Here is a 22,852-nt window from a genome sequence, read left to right on the forward strand (position 1 = left end):
AATTTTTCTTTTTTTTGTTTTAAGAAAGTGGCTCAGTGTTTTTGAGTCTGCATGAGGACCATATGATATGTGCTGCAACAGAGAGTCTTTCCTAGTTAATAGGGATGATTCCAAAGGCAAGGTAATTCACCACTGCTTTGGCTGGAGCTAATATTGGGCTCCAACGTCAATTCTCTAATTTCTGACAAATGGCCAAGATTTCTTGAATAGGCACAGCTTTCTGTTTTGTGTAGGGAACACACAATCCACTCTTTTGTTGTGGTTGCCACTGGTGTTGTTTCTCCCCCATTCACAACGGAGAGTGGGGTTATTTGTGCTGGGTGGAAAATGGGTGCCAAAATTCTGACTTGCTTATATTTAATGTGATGTTCATTTTTGTGATAGCCACAAAGGGTATAAGAGATTTTGTAATACGGATCCCCCTGTATCCTGACCTCTAAGTCAAGAGGGCATATTGCTGATGAAAGTTTTATCTGTCATAGGCATATCAAGATGAGAGTTTACTGGATGATTCAACCCAAATGTATAGAAACTGTTTATATAGAGATTGCCAAACATTTTCCATTGCTTTTCTTTTTATCTAAATTCTTGAATATATTACTAAATAAAATAGTCTGTGTTTGGAATGTATGGCTGTGGGATATATGGAAACTCACAGCATGTGGGGGAAAGAGTTAGAATAGGGAAATATAATAGTTTTGTAAACTTTACGTGAATATAGGTACATCATATATAGACTCAAGATTCAATTTGCTGATCAAAGCATCCAAATAACTTTGGATTTAATAATGTCAGCAATGAATGCTAATATATGGAAATTGAAAAGCATGGAGCAACAATAGCCAGCCACGCTTACCAGTATTACCCTGCAGCATGTAGATTTACATTTTTTTGTTTTGTTTTGAAATCACAGTTTGGAAAATGTGTGTTCTTTTTCCCTTCTCCCATACTTCTGAATGTGGGTTCTCCTGAGCAAGCTTAGACAAGATTCAAGCCAAACAATAGGGCAACATCAGAACCTTTGAAGGCTCAGTTTGGATAGGTACCCAAAGCCAAAGTCTGCTTTGATGTACATGGGCTCAACTCCTGTTGCCCTTGGTTGCCCTCTCTTACCTATGTAACTTGTGTCTGGAAAACTTTGCCAATTTTTTTTTCTTTAAAAAAAAAAAAAAAAAAGGACATTTTTGCAAACTCATGTTCCTCTTGCTTTTAGTCTGGCTGGAAAAGTACTACAATAATGCCCTCTCCGGTGATGGTTTAATATTGCTGTTTCAGGTCCAGGCTGTAGACTTCTGCCTCCTTCCTACTTTTTAGTTTTGATCCAGCTGAAATTTCAACCCTGTTTCAAGTGGATGTTTTTTGCCACTGCTTGGAAATAACCGTATTTGAACTTTTCTGGAATGCTAGCAAAACCATCCTCTTTCCTCCATCCGTTTGCTCTCCTTCTCCCAAACAATTTTTTGGTTCCATTTGACTGAAGTTTTGGGCAATGGAACTTTGATGCCTTTCTCTCATATCACAGGCCTCACCTGGCAGACAGGAATCACACATCTCATCTTGCTTCTCTCAAAGTCAGCGGGGCTTTTGCCATTAGCTTCAAGGGGAACGGGACCGGCCTGCTGTATTCTTAATGCAAAAGAACAAATGAGTCACTTTCTGTATCCATACCTGATTGCTCTTGCTTAGGAGCCAGGAGGTCACCTTCATTCCTCCCTCTTCATCTCAACGTAGCCCCGTGCTTGCCTCTGCCAACACACTCAACTCGGATTCAGTTCTGAGTCATTTGCAAACCCTAAACTCCCCTTGTCTTCAAAGGACATTTGGATTACAAAGAACACTGGGTTTACTCAGGCTGAAAAGAAATTGAAACATAGGAGATTGCCACACCTACGAGAAGAGTTTGGAAAGACGGTGGTTGTTTACCATAAAGACAGGATGAATAGGGGGGATGTGAGAGATGTGCCCACAGCCTAGAGGATCTTTGATTCTTGGTAGTACAAAACAGAGGGGAAACTCTACTCCACTGACAAGATCAAATTCAAAACGCTTAAAATATTTGCTCCTTTCAGTTTGTGATTAGATTGCAAAGCGAGAGCTATAAGATATCACTGATACCAGGTTCGTCATAATGTTCAGATAGATATTGTGCACTTTTATTGGAAGTAGGGATCTACAGATTTATTTAACAACAATTTGTAGAACGTGAGAGATAATTGAGGGCTATAAACCCTCTTACTCTTCAGAAAGTAAGCCACTGTCTAAGTGTTGAGCATTAGGAGCGATTTATTTTTCACAGAGGTAGGTGATTCTGTATCTGTCCAAAGGCAGTTGAACCTTCTTTGAAGGATCTGGTATTGGCTGCTCTCCAGGGCAGAACACCAGACTAAATGGACCTCTGGTCTCGTCTAATAGGGAATGTTCTACAATCCTATAAAGTGTAACGACAGTAAATTAATAGAATAACCAGAAGATTCAGTGAGGATGGCAGGGCTCTCATAGGAGGTGTCAGTCCTGGCAGAAGTCAGTTGTTTTATTGCAGTAAGCAGATCAGGCTGGATTCTCTCTGTGGTGCAATAACAACGGATTGGGGAGCATGCAAAGCAGTGTCAATACATAAAAATTAAACTGCTTTTAATACACAAAGCTGAGTTGAGATAAATGCAGAACAGAGAAGCAAAGGCACAATATTCTCTGGAAGTGTGGCCTTTTTATGCTGTTTTGGAGACTAATTTACATACAAATAAAATGTCAGCTTATCCCATAACTGTCATGATAAACTGGAGCACTTAGACTTTTGCATGAGGTGCTCTTTCTGTACCTTATTAAATTACAGGATCTTGGCCTTTTGCCAAGTGCTAGGGTGATGCTATCTCTACTGAAATACATGCAGGAGAGTGATATGGGCCTGGACATCAAGACAAACCAGGTACAGTCACTAGCTAAGAGCCCTGCCTGCACATCACCTTGACCACCTTGACTTTTGCACCCTCTCTGTAGATCATTTTATTTACTGTAAAATGACAGTGATATTATTTTTCCTGTTTAAGGTTCTTTGAGGTTTAACAGGTTGACATCTTTACAGAGTATTTTTATGTGCTTGATTGGAAGCCAGGGCAAAGCAAATCTTTGCCTTCTCGGGCTCCCCCATCCTGGATGGGTGGCAGTGGAGGTCCAGTAGGAGTGAGCTCTGCAGCAGGCTAGTTAGGAACTCAGGGCAGCAAACTGTCGTGCTCAGGCACTCTCAAATAAAAGGAGCAATTGTAGAATTCTTCATTTTGGTTGCAGGTTACCATAATATTCCACCCTGTGTCACCTCTTTAGACAAATCACCTTTTGACTTCAGTTACTCCTGAAAGTGTCTGCATGATTACCCCGGTAGTGAGCTTAAAATGAAATAAGTGCCTGCAAGTAGGTTCAAACAATCAATTTTGAAATGCCACTCCTCAACCCTCTGAAATGACCAAGTGTCTGGCTTATACCCATAGAAAAGGTTAGATTTATTTCAGTGGCTAGATGACTACTAATATGTGCTGTGCTCTGAAGCATATGGTAATAGAAAAGATCGTTTTGAATTAATTCAATGTGATTTAATAAGAGATTTATTTCATGAGAGTTGTTTGAAGGTGATGACACTTCGTAGCTGAACGGGATTGAAGATGTCCAAAAGTGCACCTTTAGAGAATTGAGAATGGTCAATGTTGGGAAAGTAAATTTAAATGAGAAGGAGCAAACTTGAACAGACCATAGCTTTTTTCCACTTGTCTCTGTTATAAACTTTGTGGAAGAAAAAAAATTGCAAAAACCTCTTGGCAAATTGGTGATCAGGGACCAAACTGAAGAGTCTGAAAATGCAGAAGAGGAAGAGAGGAGGTGAAAACAGCAGCATTTTGCTATAATACTGCTTTACTAGTATGACATATAAGGCACGATTTTCTCCTTGGGTTTTCTAGATTGATGAAGCTATCACAATTTCATTGGAGCATGCAAAGGGTAGACTATCAAGCTGATAAGACATACTGACTAAAAACAATGTCTGGTTCTGCCAAATGTTACTGATACAAGGACGCACCTTCTACTCTAAGCACTCTCAGGCTGGAAGGAGTGGCCATGCAGTTTTAGGGCTTGTAGAAAAACGTGGATAGCTTAAAGTCCTCTGGAAGTAGTTTGTCACTTGCTTAGAGCCGTGACGTTCCCGTGTCTTTTATGGTGTATGTGAAGACACTGGTGCTGGGGGGAGGAGGTGGTCTTCTTAGAGAGGGAGTTGCTTGTCATTAGGCTTATTCTGCCCTCCCATGCTTTAGGGCCTGATTCTTGAGTTCCTTTCACAGAAGAGGTTGTTCTTCCCTTCTCAGCAGAGAAAGGTTAGGACCGTGTATGGGTTGTTTTCAGGCAGGCTTGCTCTGAGAATCGCTAGCAAAGCTGGGAGAGAAATGTCCGGTGTGACTGCCCCCGGCTCTGTGCCCGCCTGGAGGTGGTGGGGTGTGAAGCTGTACGCGTCTCTCTCCGTCATTTCACTGCTGAAGGCTCCGCGAGCGAAGGTGAAAAGATGGGAGCTTCAGCCAGTCCTGTACCGCTGTGTCTGAGTCTGGGGGTAGTTTGCATCTAATCTCATTTTCAGTGAAGGCAGCAATTTCACCTGGAATCTGCAGCGTATTTACAGATGATGATGATTATTATTGTTATTATTTGAAAACGCTTAAATTAGAAAACATACAGGTCTTTGAACTGTGGGCTGTCCTGGTTAGCTTGTTGACTTTCTGGTTGTACTTGGCGTGGGTCTGGGCCAGCCCAGCAGGACGGGCTGCGGCGGAGGGCTGGGTGCGGGGTGGCTCCCCGGGGACGGAGCCCGCCACCGAGACGGTTTCCCAGAAATTCACTCTCTCAAGACGGGCGCCTTCTGGCTCCGGAGCTGGTGTGCCTTACAGCTGCTCGTTTGTTCCATGGAGAGTGGGGAGAAGGCTCCAGATCGGTTAGGACTCTATGTGCTTGATAGAAGCAGACACTTTGAACACTTAAGGTTTTTCTTTATATAAAGCACAGCAGACAGTCTTTGTAGCCTATTTATGTGTAATAAGCTGGGTTTTGTTTTGTGCCTTTTTTTTTTTTTTTTTTTTTTTTTTTTTTGCTGTGAAAGAAAAAGAAAAAAAAAAAGGAGAGAGAAATTAAAACCACAGCAGTATTTTCCCATGCGGCTGTAGTGAGTATCCTGCGATCTCACATGATCGGCTGTCCTGGTGGGGTGGAGTGTGGGAAGGTGTCAAAATATGTCTCTCAATTTTTTTTTTCTTAAAAGGGAAAGCCAGATGAGTGCCAAAAACCCTGTTCTCTTCTCTAGCCCTGCAGTAACAAACTACATGAGTGTATGTTATTAAGATGGTAAGATTAAATTTCTAGCTACTAACGTGCTATCACAACAGCAAAGGGGGAAAAAAGATCTTGAAAAAATTATGAAAATTAGTCTGACGGTCTCCTTTTAATAATAAGATCACTCCCAACCCCAACAGACAGTGTAGGCTGGAATTCCACAGGGCTTTTTTGTGGTCCTAATGATTTTAATAATACTTTGTGCTATGTAGCACCTTTCATTAGAGGATCACAAAGTGCTTTACAGTCACTAATTAATTAAGCCTCACAACACTCCTGTGAGATAGGTAAGTATTAGACATATATTAAGCTGAGACACTGAAAGTTAATGATTTTTTGCTGCATTATTCTAGCAAAATGATTGATGTTTAAGCGCCGTATGTACATTATATGTCTGTGTGTGGGTGTGTAATATATATGAGTGTAAAAGTATTAATTTTACTATCCCTTAACAAAGAGGTCCTACTTGAGCCTGTTGAATATAAATGCGTATTTTCATTTAACTTTTTGTTGCTGCAGCTTATTGACTGATAACATCACAGTCTTCATAGACCCTTGACTCAGTTTGCTATTTGTCTGCTTGTGCATCTACTTGTACAAAGTTTAGTCAGCGGCATCTCACAAAATTCAGACACCTTTCTAAATGTATTATTTTGTTAAAAAGAGCATATGACTAAGACCTGACCTAAACCTGCAGTGCAAGCACAAGGCAACGACCACACTGTTGCAATAGGCTTTGATGACAGGTCATCACGTTCAATAAAAGTAATGAGCAACAGCAATGACCCGTTGTGGGAGCTGATGATCAGCAGGTAATTAGGCATTATCTTCACCACGCATAAGAAACTATTGATTATCAGAATTTGGTTTTTCTTTTTCTTTTTTTAAAAGAAGTACCGTAGTCACTATGGTAATTCATTATCCTGAATTACAAATGGATTTTAGGAGAAGTTTCCACTTTTTGCTTCCAGGGATAAACTGATGTGAGGGAGTGTCTGTATCTCGCGGATGCGTGAATCGCCTAGAGTAGCCTTTGCTGGTTTTGAGGGAAACTATATATAGCTATTAGTATTATTTCCACTTTAAAATAGCTGAGGGCGATCATATCAGGTAAAAGAAACCCCACACGGTTTAGAGGTAATTTCAGCGTCATGAAAATAAGACACTAAACCCTGGATTATGGAGCCCAAAGACGAGTTCTGCAGCCTGGGCCTTATCCAGAGTTCCCTCAGCTCGAGAAATCTCTTCATTCACATCAGGCTTAGGAATTTTTTTATTTTGTGAAGATCACCATTTCCAGTGATGAAAAGGTAGTTCGGTCCCAATGGCTGTTCATCACTCGGCCTCTTCACTGACAGCCGACAAACATGCTCGTTATTGTGAGGGCATTTTTGAGATGTGGATAGTTGCCCACTTAAGAGTAACACCAGTAAATTTCTTTCAAGGGGTATACGAGGCAGCCAGCAGATAATAACTTTCAATTGCTGATGGCAGAGCCCTGATATGAACCAGCTATTTGTATTCCTCTATCCATCCCATTGTGATGCACAATATCTGTTAATATATGTGAATTTTTAGGGCACTCTTATTTTTTACAGCGTTTACCCAGCTCATTTTCAACACTTCCTGTAAATTCGTTTTAAACTTGTTTTTTGGTGAACATCACCTCTGAGATAATTTTTGTCTCTCTTTCTCTGTGTGTGTGTTTGTGTGTGTGTGCACAAAAGCATGTGTGTCTGTCTAAGGAGAAGGCAGCTGTGGGTTTTCTCATGTTTAATGGAAGTAGAGAACAGCAGCCACTGTTTGTATAGTGCCCACTAATAGATGCATGTGAATGTACAATAGGCATAATAATGTTCTTAAGTAAAAACCATATTTTGAATGCATAATTTAGGAAGGAAAACCTTTTTTTTGTTTTGTTTTGCAGATAAACAGATCAGCTCTCAAAATGTCTTCTGTGTCTTCCGTGCATCTTCTAAGACAATTGCATTAGCCCGCCTGCTAGTTGACTAATAGAATTAATAATTGTAAAAAGCACTCTAAAGCCACATGCCTTATGAAGTCAATGCTGGGTATGATTTTACAAGTATGTGATCCATTTTTTCAAGTGAAATTGTTAACTGAAAACGTTCTTGGCACACAATAAAACATTGTGCAATCTGTTATTTGTCTTAGAGATAATAATTTCAGAGTGGCTATATTCTTTCTATATCTAACTTATGACTTGCTAGGGGATGGTTTCTTCGATTTAGGAGTATTGCAAATGTAGTTTTATTTACATAATATGTCTCTGAAAAATGATAGTAGTGGAATTTCAGTGACAAAAAAAAAATACTGTGTTTTTTCTTACCATCCCCTTGAGTGGATATCAAGCAAGTAAATGACAGATGATTTTTCAAAAGCTAAAAGAAAAAAGAGGGGAAAATACTTTTAAATTCAACTTAAGAAAGTTTTTATATTTAAATCAATGTTATCTTCTTTCCTTTCTTTCTCCAAGTGTAGAACACTGCATGAAAAGGCTCCATTAGGCAGATAAGGTTTTTTTTTTCCCCTCCATTAATGCACAGACTCACAGATATGTCAGGAAATTTTGAACCAAAGTATCTAGATCTGGAGTAGTGTCTAGTTAGCCTGTGTACAGTCCAAGTTTTTCTTTTCTTTGCTTTATAGTGATTTTTTCTCTGTCCTTTTCTCTGTCTCTCTTCTGTCAGTTGCCATGAAGACAGCAAAATCTCTAAACTTTCCTTATCTGCCAAAAATATCTGTAACACAAACATTTTAAAACATTGCATTTAGTCTTGTTTAATTTTGACTGAGGTAACAGTCACGATGTTTACTTTCTCAATTTCTGATTTTTCTTCACTGCGTAGTCAGGACTCCTTTCTCTGTCCTCTAACTGCCATGAACTGCATTTAAACTGAAGTTATTTTGAAAATCATTTGGGATGTGTGACCAGGAGAAAAATACGGTCTTAGCTGAACACCTACCAGAGATGCTCACGAATATTTTTAGTGCGCGTTAACCAAGAGCATTCATGAAGTCCCACAGAGAAGCAGTAATGCAAAAAGGCCAAGGACTATCTAAAGATACCTCGAGTTATGTATGTGCGCAAGTTGTTTGAGTAGGCTGAGTCTGTATTCTAATAGTTCTCTTACCACACCAGGGAATCTCTCTTTTCTCAAGTTATGAGTGACTTCACGGTTCAGAAGTTCTCGGGGGCGGGGGCGAAGTAAAATTCAGTGCGTACATATCCTGGTAGGTGTGGCTGACATTAAAGAGAAGACACTTGGTTCCCAAGCATGTGTGTCTTCTACAGAAAGGAATCACAGTAGGCATTTAAGAAACCTATTAAGACCACACCGAGTGTCAAAATTTCTGTAACGCGAGCTGGCATTCTGTGTGAAGGCTGTCTCGCTGTAGCCCATGCTGCCTGTGGATCAGCTCAACCACAAAGACAACAGAGCCAGCCCAAGACACAAGTTGAACACTTCCCCTAAGAAGTTGTCTGTTTTTATCAACATAGCATACAGTGCCCTTTCATGTGGAGCAGATGTAAATAAGAGGATGTACAGACGCCTGTTCTTTTATTTTTAACCTCCGTCCCCAGCCGCACTTCTCAAAGTACTGCTTTGAGAAGGTCATCCGCGGCGTTTAAAGCTCTGGACGCAGCACCATTTGGAGCGCACCAGTGCTGCTCCCGGAGTCGCCAGGGAGTCCTCCCTTCACAGCGCGAGATACATCTCCGGTGCCTCCGTAGGCGCCCATCCATGGCTGGCTTGGGAACGGGGGCTCAGGCTTGAGTCTGCAGCTCACACCTCGTGTGTGGTACTGCAGGCTGCTGCCACCGGACCACACGCAATTTGGCAAAGAGAAACATCCATCATTGTATACAGTGTTGGCAAAGATAAGAGTGTAGAAAAAGTTGTAGCACATCTGTCTTCTGCCCGTAGCTAGCATGTGAACACAAACGGATCAAACCAGCTGGGGATGAGTATCAAATCCAGAACCACACAGTGGAGAGTGCAGGGAAGTTTCATCCATACATCTTATCTAAGCAGTCTTGGGAAGGTGAAGAGACATAGTGGATGAGGAATTCAGCTTAGTACCTGCATCGCCTGATTACTTCTTCCATAATCTCCCCTGTCCAGCTAGCAGCTAACTCAACGGTGGCAGACTCCTCCTCTCTCTGATCCTCACTGCTGTCCTGTCTCAGCTTTCTTAAACGGATCCTGAAAGTGTACTTGCAGGTTTAGCAAGAGTGGCTATGTCTGCACGGAGGACTGAGCAGAGGCAGGCTCAGCTGTTTAGATCCATGTGGATTCCAGGGGTTTTTGGGGTAGATCCCGACTCAGCCACGCAACAACGTCAAATGTCTGGATCCAGGCCTGTAAAATTTTATTGGCGACGGGTTTCCTAATAAAGTTAGTTTCTCTTTGCTTGGCAAATAGAACTAATTACATGAATAATGGACTATGGGGCCAGACTCTAGAATATCCATATAATCCTGTTTGAAGTTTATGGGCAGTAGGAGGGGGAGCTTTTGCTCTAGAGAAAGTGGTACCTGCTTAGGAAAAATACTTTCTCTGAAACCTCAAGTTACCTATTCTCCTAAATCTGTTTCCTTCCTAATAACTTGTTTAAGTTCTGCTGATTATATCTTTTAGGTGTAATTTTGCAAAACTATGTAGTTGTACAGTGTATGAACATTAGACTGCAAAAGTTTATTTTTCCCCTTAGTTTTTAAAAATTATTTTAAAAGAAGCGTTCATTGAAAATTATCTCTGCCAGACCATTATCTTCTGAAAAGATAATGAAACCTGTAATTTGCTCACTCTGCTGGCAGTGTTTTTGTAGGCTTTGAAGTTCTCTGTTTAGTTAAGTTCAGTCTCAGTGTGATAGTTTTTTAAAATGTAAAATTCCAGTTTTCTACATACTCTAAAAACGTGTTTGACAAAAATTTTCTGAAAAGTTGATGTATTCATATAGTTCAGAATGCTTTAAAAAGTGGCAGGTTTATAATCTGTTATATATCTTGAATAATTCTATAGGGTTTTTTGCTTTTTTCTTTTTTCTTCTTTTTTTTTTTTTTTCTCCTTTTTTTTTTTTCTGTGGTAGATATGGTCCGGAAAAAGAACCCCCCTCTAAGAAACGTTGCTAGTGAAGGTGAGGTACAGACCCTTGAGTCTACAGGTACTGAAAGTGAAGAGTCTGGAAGGAAAAAAGAATTTTCCGCAGAGCAGATGCAAGAAAACACTGACCAGGGTGATGCGGCAGAGTTAAATAACAAGGAGGAACTTTGCACGCATGTCCAAGAGCCATCTTCCAGCATTAAAAAGGACTTGAAAAGCTCAGTGCTGAGTGAAAAGGCTGGCTTCAATTATGAAAGCCACAATAAGGGAGGAAATGTTCCATCCTTCCCTCATGATGAGGTGACAGACAGAAATATGCTGGCTTTCTCATCTCCAGCTGTTGGGGGAATCTGTGAGCCCTTGAAGTCTCCTCAAAAATCAGATGCAGATGACACCCAAGATGTGGTCTGTACCCCGTCAGGAGATGCAGCGGAGACAAATGAGGAGCATCAGATGTCGCCAAAAGCTTCAGATGAAACAGTGCAAGTGCAAAGTGGTCAAACTGATGGCCAAGGCTCAAGCCCGGTCCCCATGGCCTCAAAAAACCCACAAGTGCCTTCAGATGGGGGTTTAAGGCTGAACAAATCTAAAGCAGATTTGTTGGTAAATGATAACCCAGATACGGCGCCTCTGTCTCCAGAGCTTCAGGACTTCAAATGCAACATCTGTGGATACGGTTACTATGGGAACGACCCCACAGATCTCATCAAACACTTCCGCAAGTACCACCTAGGACTGCACAACCGCACCAGGCAGGATGCTGAGCTCGACACTAAAATTTTGGCTCTCCACAACATGGTGCAATTCAGCCACTCCAAAGACTTCCAGAAAGTCAACCGCACTGTGCTTTCAGGGGTGCTGCAGGACATCAATTCCCAGAGGCCTGTCTTACTGAATGGGACTTACGATGTGCAGGTTTGTATTTCCCCAGCCTCCCCGCTTCTGCTAACTGTCCTCTCAACTGCAAAGTCGGTCGCTTTGCAAAGCCTCTCCTACCTACGTGATTAATGTATTTCATACAACCTGCTCAGGCCGTAAGAACAGTTTTGGTCTATTTTAGCCAGGCTTTCTGCAGGTCTGCTGAGCGTCTTGTCGAGTAGAGGAGTACTTGGCTTTTTGGCCAGTGATATTTCCGTGTACGATTTAGTCGTCGTGGTAATCAATAGCAAAAGAGCTCATTCAGCAAGCAGGCGAATTGCTGAATTGGTAATCATATCTGAAGGATTCGCTGTTATGGGAAGAAAAGAGCAAATAATAATGAAAAATAACAACCAGACAGACAAAAGACAGCAGCTGGAAATTAAAAATGTAATCCTAAATTATCAGCTGCCTGGAGTCAAGATTTGGCTTATTGATTCTTTATTAAGATAAAATAAATGGCAAGTCTTGGCAACTCTAAAGTTGTCTAGTGCCAGAAAAACAAGATACATAATGGGTATTTGAAAAGTTTCAGAAAGCAACAGTAATCCACAGGTTAGTGGAGTCATGTTAGTGAACCTGCAAGGAAAGGACTATTGCCTCAGTCATTTTCTGATCTAGTTGGAACAGGGAAAAAATTACTGATATTGGTACAAAAAAATTTTTTTTTAAACCTTATTTTTACTGGGAAAGAATGGACTCAAAAGCTTTTTCATGGAGTCTCTTTTAGTTTCTTATCAGCTAGTATTTAATTAATTTTAAAAAAATTGATGCTGCTTTAAAAAAAAATGCTCTCATGAGTAAGCTGAGAGATGCAGTAGGATACCTCAATATTCTATGCTATAAAAATTCATATTTGAAGAAAAAAAATCAGTAACAAAGTTTGCATACAAAACAAATTCAAATGTCCATCCAATTTCAAGATCATGTTTGCGTAGGACATGATGTCCGACCTGCTGGTAATCGCCAGACAAAACTCCAGGGTATGTTAAAATAAAAAGGTAGAAGGTGGGAAATGTTTAATAATGCTTGCAGAGACCGTAGCTATAAGACAGAAATTTTGCAAAAGGGGTTAAGGTGGTTAACATCTAACTTAGGTAAGAAGCTGAAACCAGAACACAAGTCAGGAACTTGAAGCTTTTTCAGTCATTTAAACTTTTCCTATTTTTTCAGAAACTCTGCAACTTCTTTGTGGAGCAGAAAATCAAATTAAGGTTGTTATTACGTGTAAAAGCTGCAATCTTTGAACTGCTGTCTTAGTAAAAGATCACTTCACTGTCTCGTGTCAGACACTCTCTCCTGTCCAACTGTGATTAGAAAGCAAATACGTGATTTAGCTAAAAGAGGTTAGAAGTGAATAATGTCAGAATGTGAAACGATGGTTTATAATTAGCACATAGTATGATGTTAATACCTGGATTTCCTGCTATAGTTTCAGTTTGCTGACTCTGGGGACAGCATCTTAGAGCAACTGATCCATGCTGTCAGGAAGACATTCAAACTGGAACAGCTCAGGCATACAGTATAGAGGAATTTGAGTTTCTAAACACACTTTCATTTCCTCCAAACAATTGTTTCGTTAGGTCCTTAGTTATTTATAGGAAAGTTTATTCTTGATTAGAATGAGCTGGACACTTTTCCTATGCAGTGCTTTCAGAAATAAAACAGATGTGTGAGCTATCTCTGTTTGAACTGATATAAGTAGAAATAAAACAGCTGAACCTAGACTATACTTGTCTACTAAACCCTGGCAGTAAGATACTGCAGGGGAGACAAAACGCGGTAGGAAACAGCCCATAGATAATCTACTTAAGATCAGTCTTTTCTCAGACGAAAAACATTTTCCAAAATAGAACAGACAGCCTATACAATGTTGGCAATTTATTTTAAAGAAAAAAAAAAAATTGGATCTGGACACTTAATTTTTAAGAGTGCTAATTTTCCCTGCCCAATTTGGGAAGCGAAGATTAAATAAGCTTTTGTGCCAAATGCCATACTTCATCACTTGCACATGCACCAGATGTTGATCCAGAACATGTCAGAAGATAAGTAACTGATTAATATTTTTATACTTTCTCCTCCCCCACTCCTGATATAGAGCAGCTTTGTGAGATTCATAAGCACAGTAAAAGAACATTTGAAAATCCCCTTTGCACCCACACATGTTTATATTGCTACTATGTCCATTTTGGAGGGGATTTTTCTCAGGCATCTGAATGGCTGGCATCTCCTGCTGCAACGAGGGGTCATATCGATTGGAGCCCTGGTTAAAACTGGTTCAGTCAAACTCCTGTGTAACATGGAGAGGAAACTTGAACCTGAACAATTGGTTCATCTAAACAACATTATTTTGTATAGGTACTGGGCTAAAGGAAAATAATCCCTTTGTAATTAACTTGAAATAGCAGTGGATGCAGCTTAAGGTCTGATTTATTGATCCCATTGCATTTGACAAACACTTCTGTTGTAGCTGGGGTGGAAGCTATCGATGGATTTATGGTCTCAGGCCAGGGAGCTGGGTGCAGAAGCCAAAGGATGAAGACGACTGACTTTGATCTGGCTCACAGTGGTCAAAAACCACAGTATATGAACATTTATAGTAGTGAGGGATGATATTCAGCCCCATAGTTTGCATTTATAACAAAAGCAAACAGAAGGCAATGGAAAAATGTCTGAGTGCAGAAAAAACCAGTATCTCCTATCCTATCTGCAGATGTAGGGATGTGGTCCCTTTGCCAAGGGCTTAGAAGAAAGAAATCAAATGCATTTTTGGACTTATACCACAGAAGTGAAGTCTGTCCTAGAAAACTTAACAACCCCTTCCCCCCAACCAACCCTCCACCCCCAACCCTAAACCCAGCTTTTAGGGTTTATTTTTGTATTGCAGTCAGCAAAACAGTAGGGATACACATTTGGCTTCACATCCAGGTATGCAAATGTTGGGACCGTGTTTTGTAGCACCTAAAGAGGATTTGGCTGGGAACTGTGTAAATAATCCAATCTTTCTGGCCTTACTACTGTGTAGACTTTTACTTGATTTGAATATTTAATGCAGCAAGATTCCTTTGCCGCCTTTGAAAATGTTATTTTGTTTTGAAAATCTCCTGTATTTTTTGTTTCCATTTTTATCCCTCAGAGGTTTTTGGTTTGTTTGAGTTACAATAAAATCCATAGGATTGGGTAAAATCACTGAGCTGTTTCTGGGAGATTAACTTTCTTGCCAGTATAGATTTCAGAAAACATTTGCTAGCACATCTCTGAATTCCCAGAGAATATGTTAATCAGATTTATTGCTTTTATCAGAATAATATTTGAAGTGAGTTCAATGGATCCACTTTTGCTGATGCCCCTCATTACTTTGTCCTCACATTTATTTAATTGATCAGTCTCTATAGGCAGCTTTGTCTTGCTGGATATTTTAGCCTGTGTATGGCTTTGTGGACGTGTCTAAAGCAGTAGACTTTAGACCAGATCTAAAGACCTCACTTAAAGTAAAATTCAGGTGACTAAGTTAACAGCTATGATGCCTGAAACAATTGCTTTGCTGCTGTATGATTAAGTCACCTTCTGTGTTTGATCTAATGACTCTTTAATGTATATGGAAAGGTCTGGAGACAGGCAAGTTGCCGGCAAGCAGGCAGGAGTCTTTTTTTTTCCATCCCCCAATTTTTTTATGAGTAGTGAGCAGGACAGCTTCAACAGAAAGGCTGGAGAGTGCTGTCTTCCACATATCAGCTTATAGCGAAGGGGTAGGACATTGCCTGGCGAGGGAGAAGCAGCAGCCTGGGTCCCCTCTGACAGAGCAAGGAAAGGAGCCTACTTTTCCTGTTTCCTGAACAAGTGTTCAAGGCATTAGGCTATTGTATAAAAGGGAGCATGACCCCATTTCCTGATACGTTTTAGAAGAAAACAGTGTCCCTCAAAGAAAGGACAGAAACGTCTGCATTCAGGTGAGGGTTTCAGATGGCATATCCCGAGGGAGAAGGGTATTCGTGCAGCCATGAATAAAGACATATTGCAGTGCTCAGCAGTTCTTACGGTTGACTCCAGGCAGCTTCACATTGTGTGTGCTACCCTCGAGGAGCTTCCTGCTCAGCACGGCCCTGGTTCTGGAGCTTATTGTCACAGACCTACCTTCTCTTACATTCAGCCATTAAAGAGATTCAGATTTAGTCTGACAGTACTAAAAAGTGTTTTGTTTTGGTTGTTAAATCCAGCCCTCCCATTTTGATTGTTTCATGGGTTTAGATAGTAGACTGCCATATAAGATGACAAATTTCTGAAAAGCCACGGACTGATAAAAACCATCCAAAAGTTTCTTGATTGTATTTCGGTGAGCCTGGGGGGAAAAAAAAATTTAAAAAGTATCATGTTATCTAACTATCCCAGAGACTAATGAGAGACTGGTGGCTTTTTTTTTTTGTTTGTTTTATGGTTCTATATAATCAGAGTTGTCCTATATCACTCAGCCTAATCCTTTGTCATATATGAATATGAGTGACAGGTTTTCCAGGATTTTCACAGCAACCGAGAACACTTCTGGATGTCCAGCTACCAGGCAGCTCAGTGTCCTAGAAAGTGGCAGAAGTGCCTACGCACACGGAGTGTGTAAAGCTCTTCCTTTTGTCTCCTTTATAAATCAGTGGTGAGCGCCATATGCCTACACAAAGTTATGCGTGTGTGGTTTTTAGCATTCTGGATTTCAATATATCAAATCTGGCAGCTTTTCTGTTCTCATGTTAGAAGTGTGTGACTAGTATCAAGTCTGGTCTAACTAGGATTCAGCTGAATGAGAACCAGTGGTTTTATTAGTAGCTTCTGCTTTTTATCCTCCAGTTTTATATTAGCAGTTTGAATATGAAGCTGTGAAGGTAAGACTAAAAAAACTGGAGAGGGTCTGTTGGGCTACAGATGTAGTCAACATCCCTTCTCATGTTAAAGGTTTTCCTCTACATTTTTAGTGGTTGTGGCAAAGGGACTCTTGCAGATATGATGAGAATCTAGACTGGAGGCATAAACAAGTACAGCATTTACTTTTGTACTGGTAACATCAAACATTCTTGAAGTTCAACTTTGTCATCAAGTGGGCTTCCTACAAAGCGACATTGATACATAACTAGTTGACATGAGCAAATGAAAACATGTATGTGAATGAATTTCATTTTCCTCACACGCTTAGACAAATGGATCCAAATTTTATATGGTTCGTCTTATTGACTAGAGCTCAATTGTCGATAAAACAGGAATTAGATCTAAATAAACTGACCAGTATTGCTGGATATGACATATGCTGATCTCTTGAACTAGATTGTGCTGCACTAGACCTTGAAGGGTGTGCTAGAACAGAACTTGTATGAAGGTGTGATGTCCCAGAAGGCCCATTTCATCTGTCAGCCGTATTGTGGACTCTCCCTGGGGACTTCCCTGCTTAAGCTGAAGGCTGTCAAGCTATCTTGGGTGTTGCACCTGCGTGTGTGCATACCTGTTTATTTTGAGTCTTATTTCTGAGTCATGCTCAGGCTTGGAGACTGCCTTACACACTGAAAGAGACACCTCATGAACACAACAGTCGGTCATCTCTTCAACCACAGACATGAAAAGGTGGAGAAATGGGTGGTGGTAAAACACACACATATAGATAGATATACATTCATATGCACGTGCTTGTGTGTGTATACATATATGTCCTTCTTTTTCTCATATATATCTGCATACACGTATATGTAGAAATACTATGTGAAAAAGCACCTGTAGTCTTATAGACATCTAAATTCTATATTGACTATAGCTCATAAGTAATGATTTATATTGTTATATGTGGTAGAAGTTCTTTATATCATTTCTGTGGCAACCTTAGCAAGTTTACTATTCAGAATGATATGCAGTGATTTACAGCATGTCAGCTGCTAAATAGTGAGTACCTGGGAACATTCACTTGCTCTGTGACAAAAATGTGCTATTTTAGCCTTCTTTCAGTGAGAAGTAGTCTACCCTTATATTAGAGCATTCAGCTGGGGCAGTTATACAACTGATGTGATGTATGTTCACAGCCTTCAAGGCAAAGTTGTTTATGTGTTAATATTCCTTATCTTTATGACAGAGATATCTGGTAGTGTTTGAAGAGAGGTTAATCAAGAAAGTTGGTAAGACTAGTAATAGTCACGGATATATTTAAAGAAAGAAACTGCTAAGCTAGCCCACAGAATGAAGAGAGCTCAAAAAATGAAGTTACGGGGGAAAAAGGAAAGCAGTTAGGTTTTCTTCTGGTGTAAATTAGTGCAAGTTTGCCTTGAAGTCTGTGAGGCTGTGTGAGTTTACAGTAGCCAAGGAACTGTCTGGTAATTTTATCTGTACAGAGAGAGAATAGAAGGGATGGTGCTTCTTTCAGGTGCTGGTTATTAGTCTGCTAGCAAATGAAAAGTCTTGATTCTGTGTTCCTTACTTTTGTTGTTTTTGCACATCTGATTTCCTGACCTTAATTTAAGTCCTGTTATTGTTCTGTCACAATCTTTGTTTTAAAAATACCTTTTAAAATGCCAAAAACCATACTGGCTTCAATGGCAACAGAATAAATCTTGAGAAGAATACACTCATCTTGAATGAATGTAACCCAATAGTTCGCTTTCTTGTTTTGGTAAGTACAAATAGCCCAGAAAGCCAGGAGTTTGCCCTGAGTCTTTGCCTCACGTGTGCAGCATAGTTCTGTCTAAACACAGTACGATAAATACTTTTAAGAAGATACTCTGAAGATTCTCTTAGTTTTACATGCAGAGAGTGAGCGAGTGTGATGGAGTGGTTCTCCGTAGTGGAGGTTAGAGAATTGGGTGGTGTTACACAAACTTGCATGAAAGCCAGGAATCTGTTCTGGCCTGCACGACATGAAGAACTTCGTAAATGTGGGATGGTTAAAATGTTCTGGATGCTATATTGCACAAAGCAAATGAATAAACAAGAGCATTAGAAAATATTTTAGGATTAGAAGATTAAGAGTAATTGGCAAAGGCAGACTGGATGTCTCAGGAGATTGGTAAGGGATCTGGAGCCTTTTACCTCCTGATTAGCCAAAGATGTAACCCAGGTAATCAAAAAAAGAAGGTTTATTAACGTTTGATGTTCAAATGCAGATGGTTGGTCTAGTTTCTAATCAGTAGTTGCAGAAGAAGCCACGGGTCAAAGACAGCTTTGCCCTGTGCGTGTAAGCCTGGCAGTTGAATCTCTTACGTGGATATAGGCCACTAGTTTCTGCAGGTAAAATTTTCTTCATGAAACGTATGATTAGAGGAGCTGGGAGACTTCGTCTTCCTTGGTAATTTTTTTCATTTTCTGTAAGCATTATTTGTAAACTGCTTTGGTGTAATAAAATTTAGGACTGAACTTCGAAAAGGAGGTGGGAGAAGAGAGTAGGGTAGCATTTGGATCAAGGGCAGATTAAATATCAAAGACACTTTTTAAAAAAAACTTGAAAGTACCTCTCCTTGCCCAAGTCCATCTGTCCCATGAAATCATTGTTTTCAGTCTGACTAATTAAGGTGTTATAGACATATCTGTTGGAAACATACAGTGCAATTACACAGCTTTGTTGAAGTACTTGCAACACGCTTTAGTAAGTACATCTTGAAACATGTCAGTTAATGTTATCTTTTCTCCTCTTTCTGGCTATTTTTGGAAATGCGCGTGGTGTATGAGGAGATAGCTTAGTTGTATTAACACGTGAACTTCAGTCCTTGCAGTAAATTCTTTCCCAGCCTTTTAGATTTTGATAATTTTCCCCATTAATGGATGAATTAAGAGTTTTGAGTTTCAGGGAGTCTTACTGTGAAATATGTTTCAGTTTAATCCCAGACTGAGACATGGCTTTGAAGAGCAGTTTTTCAAGAATATCAGTGCAACCATCTCAACTGCAATAATGGAGAACGCATTCTAATAGCCATCTTCCTTTATACAGTATAATAATACCAACTATGTTAACCAAAATTGAGGTGCTGCAAGGAGTAAGTGATAATCCCAAGGTCTCACAAGCAAGCGACAGCAAAAGAAAGCACTAAATCAGGTTTTCACAGTCCAAACAGATGCTTTATAGAATCATAGAATAGTTTGGGTTGGAAGGGACCTTTCAAGGTCATCTAGTCCAACCCTGCTGCAACGAGCAGGGACATCTTCAACTCAATCAGGTTGCTCAGAGCCCCGTCCAACCTGACTTTGAACGTTTCCAGGGATGGGCCATCTACCACCTCTCTGGGCAACCTGTGCCACTGTTTCACCACCCTCATTGTGAAAAATTTCTTCCTTAGGTCTAGTCTAAATCTACCCTCTTTTAGGTTAAAGCCATTAACCCATGTCCTATCGCAACAGGCCCTGCTAAAAAGTCTGTATATTAGGTTCCCTTTAAAAAGAAAATTATGAAGATTATTTTTCTTCTGTGCTTATTGAGGGAACTGTTGATCTATAGGTGCTCTTACATTTCCAGTGAAAGCTGTACCTGTACTTGTGACTGCCACTAGTTATGTCAGCTGGCACTTTGGACTCCACTGCTGTAATAGAATTGCAGAATTTTAGCATTGCTTTTGTTTAGTTTCTTCTTTATGTTCAGGAGGAGTGTCTACTTAAAAAAACCAAACAACTCTGTCAGGGCAAAGCAGGGGACTAGGTTTTGCTGGGATCAGAATGAAATAGGGGAAGAAACACAAGAAGCTATCACTTCTGATACCACACAGAGATGTGCATATTGATTTCTAGGGGGTGTGTATGTATGTATGTATTTACTTATTTATTTTCCCATTCTCTTTCTACTTTATTTTTCCTCTTTCTGGGACAGGTCAGAGAGAGCAGGAGGTTAAGGACAATTACATACCCCGTGAAGGAGTATAGTGGCTGTACATAGAGATAGGATATATAACTGAAAAATCTGAAAGTCAAGCCAAGACTCGAGCAGAATGCATGAATCCAAACAGTTCTGCAAATGTGTAGACTTCTTCCCAGTTTGGCTGGCTGAAAGCTGAAACAGCTTCAGTTTATACCATCACTTCAAGTGCTTCTCCCAACCTTTTTGCATGGAAGCGAGTTTCTTCAGTCCTCTTTAGCTGATGACCCCCAAGGAGGCTTTCAGTGGGTTTTGCTATGCGTGAAAAATGGCTGTTGAGTGTAATAACATTGAGATGACTGTGTGTTACCTTTCACGTACATGCTCTCCTAATAGGATGCATTATTTTGAATTGTGGCAGTGTAGTCAGGGAAATGCCAACCCAATAGTAGCTAATCAATTACATTCCAGTGCTGTAAAGATTGTGTGTGTCCCCTCCATTGCAAGAGGTTAACACAAATAGTGTGACAATACTTCGTTCTATTTTATCCTCTTGTGATGCAGAGAAGGATGTATTAGCATGGGACATAAATTTGCTATGTAGGCCACTAAGCAGGATTAGCACAAGTTACAGAAATGATGAGATTTACAGTCCACTGTATAAAATGCTAGTACTAATAATATGGTTTTCTGATGTTCAAAAATAAAAGTGTTATTAGCAATGAACAGCAGCTGGGATTATTGTCACTCACCGTTTCTAACTGGTGTCCACAGAGTGTCTGCAAAATAGGTTTGTTTTTGATAGGCTCAGTTGAGAGTAATGGATGTCTTTACTCATGAGAGACACTTAAGGTAACGCATTTTGGCCAGTTTTCTGTGCATGCATAGAATGAACATAAGTGTCTAATTAAATGAGCAAAACCAGATCACCTTGCAACTTGTGTAATCGTGCAGAGAGCTGCTGTTATTTTCTGTTTACCATAATTCCATCAGTGCTTTCTTTAAGTTGTCTTTCAACACTATTGAGACTTTGAACATTGAAATAATGCAGTGGATGGAGACCTGACGTGCCGGATACTGTGGAGCAGGCCCAAATCCTGCTGCTGTCAGTGGATCAGGCTCACCATGTCTTTGTCTCCAGCTCTTGCTAGCTATAAAATGAATGAAATGAGGTATCTCCTGCAGTACGGAAGATCTGTTAAAACATCCCTCTTCCAAAGAACCTCTTCAAAACCAAATTCATAACTTGATACCAGAACTCGGAGCCTCAGTTTAAGTGAAAATGTTAGTACAGCGAAGTCCTAGCTATTTGGCTGCCCGACTCACCATTGCCTGAGATATCCTTCCTAAACAAACAGAAAGCAATTTTCAGTTTACTTAAGAAAATGTTTTAACCAGTACATGGGAATTGTGCTTGCTTTAAAAAAAAGAAAAAGGAATTGGAGACTGAATAGCAGCAGCTCGTTATATCATGGTTTAGCAACGCATTGACTCACTATAGATGGTCAATTCTGATGGGATACAGAGGATAGCATCTCATTCTCCGAGCTAAATGGCTAAAAGGCCTGTGTATTATATGCATTTAAAACTGTTTACATTTCATGCTCTCTGTATGTCTTGAGTCTTTCCGTATGGTGTGATACCGAATGAGCAGTGATCACGTTTTCTCTGTGGCACAGCTGTTGAGGAGGAGAAGAAAAATAATTATACCATTTGCCTAACGCATTACAACTGAATCCTGCAGAAATGTAGCAATGCACTTACTGGTTGGGAGGATGGAAATCAGACTCTCGGTGGAAATTTTATATTCCCTGTAAGGCATCTCTTGGGTGTAAAAATTGAGAACGTGGCACAAGGAAGCTTCCGCCCATATCCTTGATCTAGTGGTGTAGGCTGGATGATGGCAAAGGAGGATTTTGGGTGTAAAGAGGAATTATCTTCTGGATGCTGTATGCCATTTAGTATTCAGGAAAAGAAGTAGAGCAATGGTGACATTTTTCTCAGGAGATTTTTTCTTTGGCCTTCAAACCAGTTGTACAGGAGCAGCAAATCTCGCCTGATGTCACGGCCAGGTGTGGTGCACTCCTGGGAAGGGCAGGCCTGCCTGCTGTGAGAACACGGGGTTTAATAACATAAGCCCTGGAAGCCTTGTTTCCTTCCTGCAGACCATTTTTGCTCAGAGATCATGAGAACAGTTAAGTAGACCTACCTTCTTTTTTTTTTTAAATTAGTGATGTCACAGACATGGGTGTGGTAGGTTCCTTTGCCACATGCCATTTTTCTACTGTAGTTTTTCCATTCTTGTTTTCCTAAATTGAGCTCTGTGCATGAGAAAGAACAGAAGATTTCCTTGGAGAATGTCTGCACTGAGTAATCTTTGAGAAAACCGTCTTTTGTTTCGGACATCAGCCACTGTGGCTGTGTTAAAAGGCGTCCTGGCAGATACTCGATACTCCTGTAGGAACGGTCTTTATAAAAATTGGTCATACTCCGACCCAGCAAACTGAATTTGTTATTTCAAATTTAATTTTTGTTTGCTCATATTTAGAAAGCAATTCTCTTGGACTGTTAAGTATGAATATGATGAAGACATCTAAGTGTATTGAAAGAAAAAGACTGAGGGCCCATTCTTGTGTTCCAC

General features: G+C 40.2%; 1 protein-coding gene across 1 annotated transcript in view; it reads left to right on the forward strand.

Annotated features, from left to right (window-relative positions):
• Nucleotides 1-7,413: 7,413 nt before the first annotated feature.
• The window catches only part of TRPS1 (transcriptional repressor GATA binding 1), a gene marked incomplete at its 5' end in the record, with an annotated part of 175,368 nt that continues 159,929 nt past the window's right edge, over nt 7,414-22,852 (forward strand). The window contains 2 exons of the mRNA XM_081996671.1: nt 7,414-7,450; nt 10,480-11,408. Coding sequence (XP_081852797.1) covers nt 7,414-7,450; nt 10,480-11,408 — 966 coding nt within the window. The remainder of the gene's footprint in view (nt 7,451-10,479; nt 11,409-22,852) is intronic.

Source organism: Phaethon aethereus, assembly GCF_964289735.1.
Source record: "Phaethon aethereus genome assembly, chromosome: 2".
NCBI classification, from domain to species: Eukaryota; Metazoa; Chordata; class Aves; order Phaethontiformes; family Phaethontidae; genus Phaethon; species Phaethon aethereus.